The 14,756-nt window shown below is 44.5% G+C and overlaps 1 protein-coding gene across 2 annotated transcripts in view; it reads right to left on the reverse strand.

The window, feature by feature from the left end:
• Window positions 1-92: 92 nt before the first annotated feature.
• LOC149811788 (chromatin modification-related protein EAF1 A-like) overlaps window positions 93-14,756 on the reverse strand; it is a 96,896-nt gene continuing 82,232 nt past the window's right edge. For both annotated transcript variants that reach the window (XM_089993731.1, XM_089993732.1), the window contains exons 18-21: window positions 2,445-2,542; window positions 2,190-2,360; window positions 1,718-2,114; window positions 93-1,550 (exon numbers count right to left, since the gene is read on the reverse strand). In XM_089993731.1, the coding sequence (XP_089849857.1) occupies window positions 222-1,550; window positions 1,718-2,114; window positions 2,190-2,360; window positions 2,445-2,542 (1,995 nt within the window). In that variant the 3' untranslated portion in view covers window positions 93-221. The remainder of the gene's footprint in view (window positions 1,551-1,717; window positions 2,115-2,189; window positions 2,361-2,444; window positions 2,543-14,756) is intronic.

The raw sequence follows: 14,756 nt of genomic DNA on the forward strand, positions 1-14,756 counted from the left end.
AGCCACCCGAGCCAGCGAGCAATTCTGGCTCTGTGGAGTTTGATCGGGGTGAATTTCCCATGGTTGCCATGTGAGCAGTTGAGGTAGGACTATCAGTCTCGTACAACTGTTCTGGTTTCCACTGGCTTGGAGGAATGGGAGAAGATGAAATTGCAGAGACAATGGAAATCGATCTGTGCATGAGGGGACAATTATACTTGTGCCTGTTTGAAGATGGCTGTTTATAGCCTGTGGGGCTGATCTATTGGTTGCATAACAGCATCAGGGGCTACTAGGCCATTCAGCAGTTTTCTCTGAATAGGATGTTTGGATTGAGTCATATGATGCTCCTGCTGCTGCTCTTGTTGTTGTTGTTGTCGGTGCTGCTGCGGCAGTGAAGGAGAATTAGCAGACATGGCAACAGAAACAGCACTGGTGGGTGGCTGAGCAACTGCCATATGTTGTGAAGCAGATAAGCTGTCAATATGTGGAGCTGAGATATGTCCTAGGATTGTTGTATTGCTGCCTTCTGGGAGAGATGACAATCGTGACAATTGCCTACTTGGAGGAACTGAACAAGAAGACTTCTGATGCTGGCACTGGGCTGATGATGCCTGAGAAAGATGCATATTTGTGCGATTTTGGTACCCCACTGCCCCGATATGCATCTGTTTACCAGACTGAGCTTGACTTGAAGCAGAACCAGGCAATAACTGCTGACCATGCATCGTATGCATGACCTGATCACCTTTGTCAGCTACCTGACTCCCTGGAATTCTTGGAAGACCATTTGCGTAAGACCCATCTCCGGGAAGAGCTGTCATGACACTCCCTCTTCCTACTTTGAGAAGCTTAGCCTTCTGCTGTGTTTTTGACTGCTGCCTAGGCTGGTGACCTTGAGATTGCTGCTGCATTTGCTGCCTTTGTCGTTGCTTTATCACCTGATTTGGAACTCCAACACCCCCAGCTTGAGGATTTGGTCCAGATGTATCAGGTGGTAGAACAACGTTTGGTTTGTGAGAGACCTGCGATGAGATGGGATTCATACTCATGGAGGCTGAATTGACTGGTTGCTGCATATTTGGAGAAACGGCAATTGCATGGGCAGCAGCCTGCTGATGATTGACATGCAGAGAATGTTGCTGTTGCTGTGGTTGTTGATGTGGTTGCTGTGGGGGGCCATTCTGAAGAGGTGGCATGGAATGCTGTGGTTGTTGTGCATGAGGGAGTGACATGTTAGGAGCAAACTGTGGGTGGTGATGCTGTTGTGAAATTCTTTGCTGGTACTGCCGATCTTTAAAACGATATGTGTATGCCTGCTGTTGAGTGTTACTGTTTAAGTTCTGCATCTGAGTGTGTTGAGCATTGTTGAGCCCATGTGACTGTTGTGAGACCTGATGGGCCTGAGGATGCTGAACAGGAAATGCTTGAACAGGTGGAGAGACCATCTGATTTGTAAAAGGTGTGGTCAGGTTACTGAAAGAAGCCATGCCCTGGCCATTCCCTAGAGTAACTTGAAGCTGAAGCTCTTGCATTAGCATCTCACGTTGATCCTCTGAAGGTTGACCAGGCTACAATGATGAACAATAAATGTGATTAGAGTAGACAAAAGAACCATGAACATAATGGAAGAGAACAACCCCACAGATACAGAAAATACACAAATAGCAGACTAGATTTGCAGCTATTTGGAAATAAATAAACAATTATCACAATTAAAAGATAGGGCAAGACTTACCCTCAGCATCTGCAGAGCCTCTCGTGGTCTTGGAACGCTATTACCAAAGCTAGAAATAGCCCCTGACTGGATATTCACAGGGTTTGGCATTCCCATACAACCAGAGGTAAGCATATTGTTTGTTCCAGAAGAAACCATGCTTAGCATTCCTGATGAACCCATTCCTTGGTATCCTGCTCTTGCCATTGGCATGCCTCTGTTTGTACCAGGCATCATTCCTACATTTCCACCAGGCATCATACTAACACGTTCACCAGCAACTTGCAAGCCCATAGGAACAGCCAAACCAGTTTGCTGATTGTTTCTGTTGGAAGCCATTTGACTGACCTGTTGCATTCTGTGCTGCTCATCCATAGGTAGACCCATTGGCTTGGCCACAGCACACCTCTGACCATCCCTATTAAGTCTGCTACCAAGTCAGCCATGTAACTTACAAGAAAAACATTACTGCAAAATGACAAGATCATTCCACCTTGCAGTTTGGTTAGGTGGCCCACGTGGTGATGGAACAGTGTTTCCAAGGACAATGCCCCCAGGTCCTTGCAGCATATGACTTGAGGTATATTGGATAGGTGTGACTGAATAATAGCCAGCGGTGAGTTCATCTGGGCCTGAGGCAGTTGTATCACAGAGATCAAGTGGCCTTCAGTAGATCAAATAAGATAATAAGGTTAGAATATGGAAAATGCAAATCCAAAAATTAATGCAAACAAGCATCACAACATACGTCAGTGGAGCTCTGTTTAAGTTGGTGGTGCATGTTTCGGAAAGAGCTTCAGCATGCGATGAGTGAATTGGAGTGAATTGTTTCTGTTCTTGATTAATCTGTAGGAGATGGAAAGAAGAAACTGTTATAAAAAAATAATGACACTCGCAGCACCAAGATTGTAACAGCATACAACAACAGAAACTATGCAACGGCAAACCAATTAAAGATGGCATTTGGACATCATAAAATTCAAGAACACACCTGATGAAAAAATAATCAATCAATTCATGACACAATAATTTTATTTGCTAGTTTTTCTATATATATACAACAAACAACAACAACTACGCCTTCATCCCAAAACAATTGGGGTCGGCGATATGAACCAAAAAGAAAATCTTTCTGGGTCTTCCACATGAATCCTTCTCCTCCAATCATTTCTATCTAATGCCATGTCATCGGTGAGGTTCAAAGCATTCATATCCTTTCCTATCATCTCCATCCAAGTCTTCTTAGGCCGACCCAGACCTCTTTTAACTAATATATTTTTTCATTTCTTCATCCTTCTAACTGGAGCATCATTTCATTAGGCCTTCGCCGAATATGTCCAAACCACCGTAAACAATTCTCTCTCATCTTATTTTCAATGGATGCAACGCCTACCTTCTTACGTATCTCCTCGTTTCGAATCTTATCTTTTATTGTATTTCCACACATCCATCTAAGCATACGCATCTCAGCTACACTCATTTTTTGAATATGATGTCTCTTGGCAGCCCAACATTCCGTACCATATAGTAAAGCGGGCCTAATTGTCGTCTTATAAAACTTTCCCTTCAACCGCAATGGCATTCTACGATCGCAACACTCCAGTTGCATTTTTCCATTTCATCCACCCAACCTTTATCCTATGATTTACATCTCCATCAATTTCTCCATACTTTTGAATGATAAATCCCAAATATTTGAAAGAGTCATCCACCGATATTTCTTGCTCACCAAGCTTCAGTACACTCCCATCACTACTTCGTTGCTTACTAAACCGACATTCCATATATTTTGTCTTACTCTTACTCAACTTAAAACCTCTTGCTTCCAATGTCTGTCTTCATAATTCTAACTTAGCATTAACCCTAGCTCTAGATTCATCAATCAAAACAATATCATCAGCAAACAACATACACCACGGCACATTTTCTTGAATTGATCTCGTAAGCTCATCCATCACTATAGCAAATAGGAAAGGGCTTAATGCATATCATTGATGTAACCCAACTGTTATAGGATGTAACGCCTCGAAATCTTAACCCAAATTTGAAGGATTTTTTTTTCAATACAGCGGAAACCAGTCATACCGTAGGGCTAAGCATTCCAGAACATTACAGATGGAGCAAGACCAAAACATTCTTTTCATTTCAATATCAATGAAAATTAAGATCAGAGTTCTCACACTATCCTTGGAACAGTAAATCCAAAATCCCGATCGAAGCCTCATTCCGCAGTCGCTCCTAAATCCAACTCTTCACCTGAAAATTTATAGGAATTAGATTACAACTGTCTAAGTAGGAATTACTGTAATTTTTCTTGCAGGTATATCATGTGTCAAGTATATGGTGTGGGTGCCAAATGTGATTTTCAACCCATACAAGAATAAGTAAAGAACTACGCTACAACAGTCAACAATTTATGAGAAGCAATCTGACAAGTATCATCAAAAGCAATCATTTAAATATCCCATAACCACAGATACGAATTCATACAATGATTCAAAGAAATGCAATTATGACAGTTCATAATTCAGGTACGCATTCATACCACAAGGTACATCCATTATGCATAAAGAAACATTAAACCATACCATGATACATAATTTTAGTACAACAAGACATTTAACATACATTGAAAGTTAAACATCATGCATCCACCAAACCTATAACAATTAAGGAAACAGATAACATATGCATGTTCTAATGCATAGTAGGAAAATACATGACTTATGCGAAATGCATGAATCCTCTTATTATCTTTCCTTAAGTTTCCCTTTCATATGCATGCCCTATTAAATGCATACAATTTAAGTTTCTCTTTTTAATTACCGTTACCCGTGGATACACCAAACGGGTACAATCCCCGAGGTCAAGTAGGTTCACAGGGTAGCTTAACACACAATTTGTATTTTATTACTGGGTTCCAACTTAGCCCTCGACCGATATCAGGAAACAACACCATCCATCGGAACATTAGACCTTCACATCTAATGTCGGGGACACAAGAGACACCCCACGCCCACATGTGCCACTTCCTTGGTACCATAAACAACAGTTGTGTCAAACACACTACTCCCGGGTAAAGTGGCGGACTCTCCCTAAAACCGTGGCCAGGAGAAAGAACCTCAATATCGGGTTCAGGGGACCAAATTACAACACACAGAGTTTTTGTATCCTCACAGTCTCCCCAAGACCGGATATCTAAGATTCTCATACTCCAGATGAGATATCCCAGAATGTATATTACACTGTTCTTATTATATATATATATATATATATATATTAAAGTTAATTCTTTAAGTTTGCAACACCACATGCAAAAGTAAAGTGAAAAGGCTCGCATCCACCCCTGGGAGAACCATCACGAGATTCCCGCCCGTGGAAACACATAGAACAGTGCAATAAAGATAAAATGTGATTTTTGGGATGCATTTAAACAATTGAAGAAAGAGCAACCCAAAGCCCAAGGCTCTCCAGGCCCAACGATGATTCATTTAGATCATCGATGCATCATATGCAAAAATCATAACAACTTGCAACGTATGCAATAATACCAACATGATTCCAAATGCATATTCATCCATACCATTTTAACAATGTGCGTGAGCTTCCACAGTCATATGCAAGTGTTCACCATCCATGTGCAAGTGCTTTCATGTAACCACTTAACACACATGCATTCGTCCATAATTCATAAGTACATGAGAACATTTATGCATGATTTTACATGCTAAACACGCATTGATTTCATGTATGCACTTTTCAAAACCAACTTTGCAATAATATGTTAACATGCACCAAATCCCTCATATGTTACAAACTATAAAGCATGCTAACACGTGCCATTAAATATTCACAAACTCAAATGTATGTATATAATAACCGATAGAGTTATCAACATAAATTTGTTAACATTGAATTAACTTATGTATGTCTTATACATGCTTAGACACTGACCTGTGCCAAAAACCGAAAGTTTCTCAATAGCTTTATTTCCCTTGCACCCAAAGTTAACGACCCAAGTACCCGCATCGGGTATTCAATGAATATTGCCCATTAGGCAAGATTTCCTAGACACCCACTCAGCGGGAGGGAATAACAGTAATTAACTTGCTCATTTACCATTTAAGGTACCATAGTAAAAAAAAAATTTTTAAAACAAGCATAGTAATTTGCTGATTTTCATTACACATGCAATTCTGTCATTTGCATTAAATCTTTTAATTCTAGTTAAGCATTGTATATCTTAAGCCATTCACGGTTGTAGTGGTTCAATCAAAATTCTAGAATGTTTATGTCATAGAAAAAAATTTGTCAATCATAATCCCACACAGTCAACACAAAAATGAAATTTTCCAAATCATGACTAACTTATGAAGTACCCATTTATTTCTATCCCTACCAAAAATCACCAAAATCCTACTATCAGTTAGAGATTATGGTCTTTGAGCATATCGGGTGTAGTGAGTCCGCATAGCAGATATAATATGAAAGAAGAAACAAAACCTGTCTGCTAAGGCATGTCTTTATGAAAAGAAAACTCTAGGACAGACTCATCAGAATATGCAGATTTTGATTCCATAGATCATAGCAATAAAAAAAAAAACAGAATCTATCATTTATCATATTAAAGTGTTGTAGACCGTTTCAATGATGGATTAAATAGGAAAAGAAATACACTCTCAGGCAGGTATGGATTTGAGATATAGAACCACTGATACATGGATGCCAAATACAAACATGTTCAGAGTTAAGGTAAAATGCAAAAACGTAAGCCTTGCTCGTGGACTTCACCGAAGTGTATTCTGCTCAAACACTCAGTCCATGATTTTTGTCTTAGTATCTACTTGCGAAAGAATTTGCCAATGTGAACCCCAACAACACAAATTTCTATTTTATGACTCGCACAGGAAGTAAAAAGTGAAAATAACATGCAGAGACCAAGTGTCATTTTTTTTTTCAATTGAAACTGATGTACACAAATACTAATATAAATTTTTGTTTTTCATTAGACGTATTATATAAACAGTCTATTGAAAACCCTGTAGACATTTTTTTTTCTTTATTTGGGTTCATAGCAGCCGATACCCCTAAGTTTTGGTTTGGGGATTCACGGCAACACAAACCCCCAATGTGGTTTGTTCCTAACACCACTGTCCGAAAATCAGAAACCCCCAACTCGGGTATTTGGGGTTAAGAGGAGTATAAACCCTATTAGCATAAATCTGAAAACTCATGAATCAGAACCTCTCGCCATTTTTCGAAAACCCCAATATCATTTGGGTTTTCACAATAGCCGAAATCCCCATTCTGCCAATTTGGGGTTCCCGATAGCCATTAAACTCCACCTCGTAGCATAAATCTGAAAACCCCGAACCCATTTAGATTTAATAAACCCCAAATCCCCCTTTCATTATTCGAAAACCCCCTTTTCTTTCAATCGATTTAGAGCCTTACTGTAACCCCATCAATGCTTGGACACCGGACACACCAAAACAAGAAAAGAAACAGTAACCCCTACCTTTTTCCGGCGAGGTGGTTGCTGCTACAACGAGAGGAGGTGAAGATCGAGAGGGAGAGAAGGGCTCAGCAAGGCCGGCGGTGTAACGCCGCAAAATTTCGACTTGTGATTTCGAAAACCTTATCGAAAAACCTTTCAAATATTTAAAGTTTTAACTTTTAAAAACGACAGCAGAAGATATTTAGAAAGGAGCACAAGTCAACAATCCTGGGTACGTTAGCTGAAAAACCATCATTCACATGTACAACAACTTAAAGGAATTTAAGAAATAAGGCAAAATGAGCATTTTGTTCCAAAGTTCAATAAATCTAAAGAAAACTCTAAAAAGACCCAGAGCCAAGCCGCCAGCAGAAAGAAGATAAATCTTAATCCATGTTGCACCACGCCATCGTCCGCCAGTGAAGTCCTACTCTTCACCTGCCCATGAAATGGGTCAGTTTCATAACAAACCAGTAGGTGCACGAACAGATAAGTAGAATGAAAATAAAACAAGACATTCATGAGAGAAACAATTTATTATATTAAAACAACAAATACAATTGTAATGTATTCTAACAAGTGTAACACATGCAAAGAGCTATTGTTTGAAGTAATACACAGAGTGTGACTCTCAATCATCTATAACTATTTAAAAGATATTCTTTAAGTTCTGATATTAACTGGCCTGTGGGTACGCACAGACGCGAAACGTAGAAACAGCCGAGACCGATCCGAGGGTTTATTATGTCAGGTGTTTTCATTAACCTGGATGGCTGACTGAGTCCGTTCCTAAGGGGACGGTCAGTGACCAAGAGAGTAAATCCCCAAAGGCATTCGTGACCCATGGATGCATCCAACTTCTGCAAAAGTACCTAGGAGTTACCACCTAGGATTCCCAATTCCCCTAACTCCGATGACTGGAGAAACCGAGTCTTTTGCCCATGGGGTGGTTGTTAACAACCTGTCCATCGAAGTTTTTGTACCATCCATCCTCTCCCTTGATGAACCGTGAAGGTCGAATGGGTACGACGGGGGTTTCTTAACCGTCGCCCCATCCTACATGCTCTGGTCTATTAGACTCACTCGAGCATCTTGCCTGTGAAGGCGAATGGTCACCATTTATGTGATCTCAGCATTGTGCTAAATGCACACATCGAGGTTGCTACAACCTCATCATCCCACCATCGTAACCCACATGGGACATACTTGTCCAAAAGTACGATCGTACCTTCCTAGAGGTACAACTACGATGAGAGGGCAACATAATGTTTTATGATTCTTTTGGTTCATACATGACATGTATTGCTCTTTGAGCAAACGGGCCTGTGGAGGCCGGTATTATCTCATGGATATCAATAAGGAGTTACTTAATCACTTCGAGGTACTCAATGACCTCCCGTACTATTTGTATCATACTTGTCTTCAGGTCTAATTACGAAAGTAAATTTGTGGGTTCTCGATAGATAACCCATCACAAGGTTTTATAAATGTCTGTATTATACTTGGCATGTTCGAATACTAAGAATCAAGAAGTCGCATACAAGATTCATCAGGCAATAACCAATAAGGCATCTATAGTGAGCAGGGCGAAAATACAGTAATAAGGTCTTTCTAGCAATGAGTCTACTCGTAGAGCTCACAACAAGCATGTAATTTCACAAGAATACGGATGTAGAAACACAACACAGACAATCACTAGTTAGGAAATTCTACGAGTGAGAATGCATGCCAAATATATTATTCTATCACAGAATCCTTATAATTTTATTTCATTCTTACAAACCCTTCGTGCGACTTTCCCCTACCTCGGGATGTCGTGCAGTTGCATGCGTCTACGCGTGTAGATGATACGAGGCTCAAGCCGCGGAGCAAGAGCGGGGTTCGATACGATGTCTGCAAAAGTATGAGAATTCAGCGCTACTCTAATCATCATGCGGAGAAATAGAAAACCGGTCTGTCGATCGGAAAAGAGAGAGGCAGCAGGGGTGTGCCCCTACTAGCCGAAAACAGACAAGCGACAGGGGACAAGCCCCTGCCTGCCGACAGCAACGAAGCAGCAGGGGCTGAGCCCCTGCCGACAGCAACTAGACGGCAGGGGGGGGCAGCCCCTGCCGACAACAACGAAGTGGCAGGGGCTGAGCCCCTGCCGACAACACAGGACGGAAGAGGGGGCAGCCCCTGCCGACGGCCACGAAGTGGCAGGGGGCTGAGCCCCCTGCTGACAACACGAAGTGGCAGGGGATGAGCCCCTGCCGACAACACAGGACGACAGGGGGGGCCAGCCCCTACCGACGACCACGAAGTGGCAGGGGCTGAGCCCCCTGCCGACAACACGAAGTGGGAGGGGCTGAGCCCCCTGCCGACAACACAGGACGGCAGGGGGGGGCAGCCCCTGCCGACGGCCACGAAGTGGCAGGGGCTGAGCCCCTGCCAACAACACAGGACGGCAGGGGGGCCAGCCCCTGCCGACGGCCTCGAAGCGGCAGGGGGGGCCAGCCCCTGCCGAAAGCACCAGACGGCAGAGGGGGCAGCCCCTGCCGATGGCCACGAGACGGCAGGGGCGGGGGCCCTGCCGACAGCACGAAGGTGGCAGAGAAAGGGGGGTGTCGCAGGGGCCATAGGTCCCCTGTCGGCACTCCGGCGAATCCCAGAGGGAGAAGGGAACGACAGGGGCCGCGTAGGCCACCTGTCGGGGCCCCGATGGGCACAGGGTGGTGGTGGGAGGCCGCGGCGGGGGCTGTGAGCCGCCTGCCGACCTCCCGGCGAGGTGACAGAGAGGGGGTGAGGAAGAGAAGAGGGAGGAGAAGAGGGAGGACGGCGTACCTGGGAGGCAGTGGGAGGCGGTGGCCGGCGTCGGCAGCGAGCGCAGAGGAGGAGGCGGCACAGGTGGCGAAGGGTTGTGCCTCCCTTTGCCCTCCTACAGAGCTTTTAAAAGCTTCAGGGGGGGATGAAAGTGGAAACCCCGGTGGGTTTCCCTAACCCACCCGCAAACGAAGGGAGAGAAATGGGGGTGTTGCGGCGCTCGGGATCCTGAGTCGGGTTATTTTAAAACCCTAAAGAAAAGGGGCTCGGGTCGGGTCCGGACCCGACCCGACCCGGGTCCAAAACAATAATTTTTTTTTGTTGTTTTTACATCCTACCCCTCTTAAAAGAATTTCGTCCGCGAAATATTTATTGCCTTGAAGAATCAAAATACAGGTCAGGATATTTTTCTCTGATATCGCTCTCAGGTTCCCAAGTACATTCGTCAATTCCATGATGTTGCCACCGAACCTTTACAAAGAAAAATACGCTCTTTGTCGGAAATACCTTAACAAAAACCATCTCACCAATATCGAAGGTAAGCTCTCGTCGGCGTCTATCTGCATAGCTTTTCTGCCGACTCTGAGCGGTACGGAGTCGTTTCTGAATCATTTGCACTTGTTGAGTGTAGTGTTGCAAAACTATAGGTGCTTCCAATCTTCGTTCGCCAACCTCGTCCCAGTAAACAGGTGATCAACATGGCCTCCCATACAAAGCTTCGTATGGGGCCATCCCGATGCTCGCATGATAGCTGTTGTTATACGCGAATTCCGCCAAACTGATGTGGGAATCCCACTCTCCCTTCCAGTCCATCATACAGGCTCGAAGCATGTCTTCTAAGGTCTGAATCGTACGTTCCGACTGCCCGTCATTCTGAGGGTGAAACGCAGTACTAAACTTCAGCTTTGTGCCCAAAGCCAACTGAAGTTGCCCCCAAAACCTTGAAGTGAATCTAGGATCACGATCGGAGATAATCGAGACTGGAACACCGTGCAATCTCACAATCTCTCTAACATAGAGATCAACAAGACTATCCAACGATTGTTTGAGACGGATAGGTAGGAAGTGAGCAGACTTGGTGAGTCTATCGACGATCACCCAAATCGCGTCATGCTTCCTCCGCGTCCTCGCTAGACCGACTATGAAGTCCATGGTGACATCTTCCCACTTCCATAGAGGGATATCTATCTGTTGTATGACCCCACCGGGTCTCTGGTGCTCGATCTTGATTTGCTGACACGTTAAACACTTTGAGACATACTCAGCCACGTCTCGCTTCATACCGTTCCACCAATAACTGCGTTGTAGGTCCTTGAACATCTTTGTGCCGCCAGAGTGAATGGTGTATCTAGACTTGTGGGCTTCCGCAAGAATTTCATTTCGAATGACCGGGTCGTCAGGAACCCAAAGGCGCTCCTTCAACCATATACTTCCATCTTCCTTCAGACGAAAAGGTGTATATGCTAGTATCGCTTGAGCCTTCAACTTCTCGTAGCGTGCATCTGTTTTCTGCCCATTGATGATCCTCGCTATTAGCTCAGGCTGAGCAACAAGGTGGGATAAGCCGATTGAACCTTGAGTGATCGTGAAAAGTTCCCATGAGGCTAGGTCTTCGACCAACCTCCATCCAGCAAATAAAGCATTAATCGAAACTTCCGGTGCTTTGCGGCTGAGGGCGTCAGCCACGACGTTCGCCTTTCCTGGGTGGTACAAGAGGGTGAAGTCGTAATCCTTGAGGAATTCCAGCCAACGCCGTTGTCTCATGTTCAATTCTTTCTGCGAAAATAGATACTTAAGGCTCTTATGATCAGTGAATGCTTCAAACTGCTCCCCATACAAGTAATGTCGCCAAATCTTCAGTGCGAACACCACCGCAGCTAACTCTAAATCGTGAGTTGGGTAGTTATTCTCGTGAATTTTAAGTTGTTGAGAGGCGTATGCGATCACTTTCCCATTCTGCATCATTACGGCTCCTAGGCCTGACCCAGAGGCATCAATATAAATCACGAATCCGCCTTTACCAGAAGGTAAGGTCAAAATAGGAGCACTGGTAAGTCGCTCCTTCAATAACTGAAAACTCGCCTCGCACTTCTCGTCCCATAAGAATTTAGCCTCTTTCTTCAGCAACTTCGTCAGGGGTAACACAATTTTCGAAAAATCCTGAATGAATCTTCTGTAGTAACCCGCTAGTCCAAGAAAACTTCTGATATCACGTGCGTTCTTTGGTTGCTGCCAACTAAGTACAGCCTCAACCTTTGCAGGGTCCACGAACACTCCTTCCTTAGAAATAACGTGTCCCAAAAACATGACTTCCTCGAGCCAGAATTCACATTTAGAGAACTTGGCATACAAACGTTCCTTTCGCAAGGTCTCCAACACGGTGATTAGGTGTTCCCGATGTTGCTCTCGACTTTCTGAGTACACCAAAATGTCGTCGATGAACACGATTACGAAGGTGTCCAAAAATGGCTTGAACACCCTATTCATTAAGTCCATGAAAGCTGTTGGAGCATTGGTCAGTCCGAACGGCATGACTGTGAACTCGTAATGACCGTATCTCGTCCGAAAGGTCGTCTTAGGAATATCCTTATTCTTAATTCTGAGTTGATGGTATCCAGACATAAGATCGATTTTCGAGAAAACCTTAGCCTTCTGCAACTGATCGAACAAGTCTTCGATACGCGGCAAAGGGTACTTGTTTTTTATTGTGGCCTGGTCGAGCATTCGATAGTCAATGCACAGACGCAAAGTCCCGTCCTTCTTCTTCACGAAGAGCACAGGAGCTCCCCAAGGAGAAACGCTGGGGCGAATGAATCCCTGCTCCAACAACTCCTGCAACTGCTTTTTCAGCTCCTCAAGCTCAGCTGGCGCCATTATGTAGGGTGCTTTAGAGATCGGCGTCGTACCTGGTAGCAATTCAATATTGAATTCTACCTCACGAGACGGTGGAAGTCCCGACAACTCTTTAGGAAAAACGTCGGGATAATCGCGAACATCCAGCTCACTGATGAGAATGGGCATTGGATCTGATTGGATAACACTAACCAAAAAGGCAGTGCATCCCTTCCGCAAGAAGTTCTGTGCCTTAAGCGCTGAGATCATCCGGCTTGCTCGAACAGGTCTGGGGATTCTGAATTCTACTCTCGAAGAGCCTGGAGGTGATAAAACGATCTTGCCATCACGAAAAAATATCTTGGCATGATACTTGTGCAACAAATCCATGCCTAGGATGACGTCAAATTCTGTCATCTCAAGCAAGATAGCACAAGCAGGCAAGTGCCGCTCTGCCACAACTACGTCTAATACAGGTATGTAAGTGGTGCAAACTGTGTTCTTCCCAACCGGGTTATACACGTCCAAAGCATTGTCAAGTGGTTTTACAGTTATATGCAATTGTTTTACGATTTTTTTTTAAACAAACGACTGCGTAGCACCACAATCAAAGAGTGCAAAAGCTGCTTGATCAGCAACAAGAATGGTACCTTGAACGAGATCCCCTTTTGTTAATTGATCGACCGTGGCTACATAAACTCGACCTGGCTCCCTGCCACTGCTTGGTTGTGCTCGATGTTGCTGCTGATGAGGTGGTCGAGGAGGCTGAGGTACGTTGCCGGTTCGCTTAAGGTCATCAGCTGCTTTCTTCCAGCAGTCGCGTATGAAATGGCCCATCTTGCCACAGTACAGGCATATGCCAGTGTCCCGCGGACAAGGTTGTCCTACGTGAGGCCTCTTGCACCTGGGGCAGTTATCTCCTGACGGCTGTCTGGGCGGTGGATGGCCCTGCTGTCGTTGGCGCTTTGCCGGAGGGAACTGCTTCTTCCCTCCCTCAGTCTTCACTGGTAATGGTGGCCGCTGCCCTGGGCCACCGGAATAGGTCTTCTTCTGATCACCACCTGACGCGGGTGACTTTTTGGCTTGCACACTTTTTGAATGCTCCCAATCCTCATTCAGTAGAGTGGTTGCTGCTACCGCCGAAGAAAAAGTCGCGGGCATGCTGGTGAGAACCCTATGCCTGAGTCCTTCCTTCAGTCCGCGAATGAATTTCCCAGCCCGCTCATGATCATCCTCGAATAGGTGAGGACAGTAGTGCTCCAACCATTGAAATTTGGCGACATATTCGTTCAAACTTAAGCTGCCTTGGCACAGCTCCAGAAATTACACCTTCTTCTTTTCCCTCGCATGAGGAGGAAAATAGTTTCCAAGAAAAACCCTCCGGAAGGCCTCCCAAGGAATCACCTCCGCGCCTGGAAACTGCACCTTCCGGGTAGTGTCCCACCACTCGCGAGTGTCGTCCTTTAATCGAAAGGACCTAAACATCGTCTTCTTATTGTCAGGGACGGACAACACTTGAACACCCGTTCCACCTCTTTGACCCAACTCTCCGCCAAGTCAGGGTCAACCTTGCCAGAGAAGGTAGGAGGGTCAAGCTTCAGAAATTTTTCATACGTGGCGGTAGTTGCATTCCCAACAAGAGAACGGAGATCCTGCTGGGGACGACCCTGGTTACGAATCGCCTCTGCCAAGGAGTTGAGGGTATCCATCATGAATCCCCTCTGCTCACGCAACTCATCAGCCATGCAGTTGCTTGAGTTTCCCGTCATCCTTAAAAAGCAACCAAGGTTAAGAGTCAAAAATACTAAAGAAGCACGGGAAGACATAAGTATAGGAGCAAAGGCAAAAATATAGAATTTTATTACGAAAGTCATTTATTTTGAATCCAGTCGTGCTGGTACACAAGCAAAAGTTGCACTATGTAAATAT

Source organism: Nuphar pumila, chromosome 17 (assembly GCF_984573655.1).
Source record: "Nuphar pumila chromosome 17, dmNupPumi1.hap1.1, whole genome shotgun sequence".
In the NCBI taxonomy this organism is placed as follows: domain Eukaryota; kingdom Viridiplantae; phylum Streptophyta; class Magnoliopsida; order Nymphaeales; family Nymphaeaceae; genus Nuphar; species Nuphar pumila.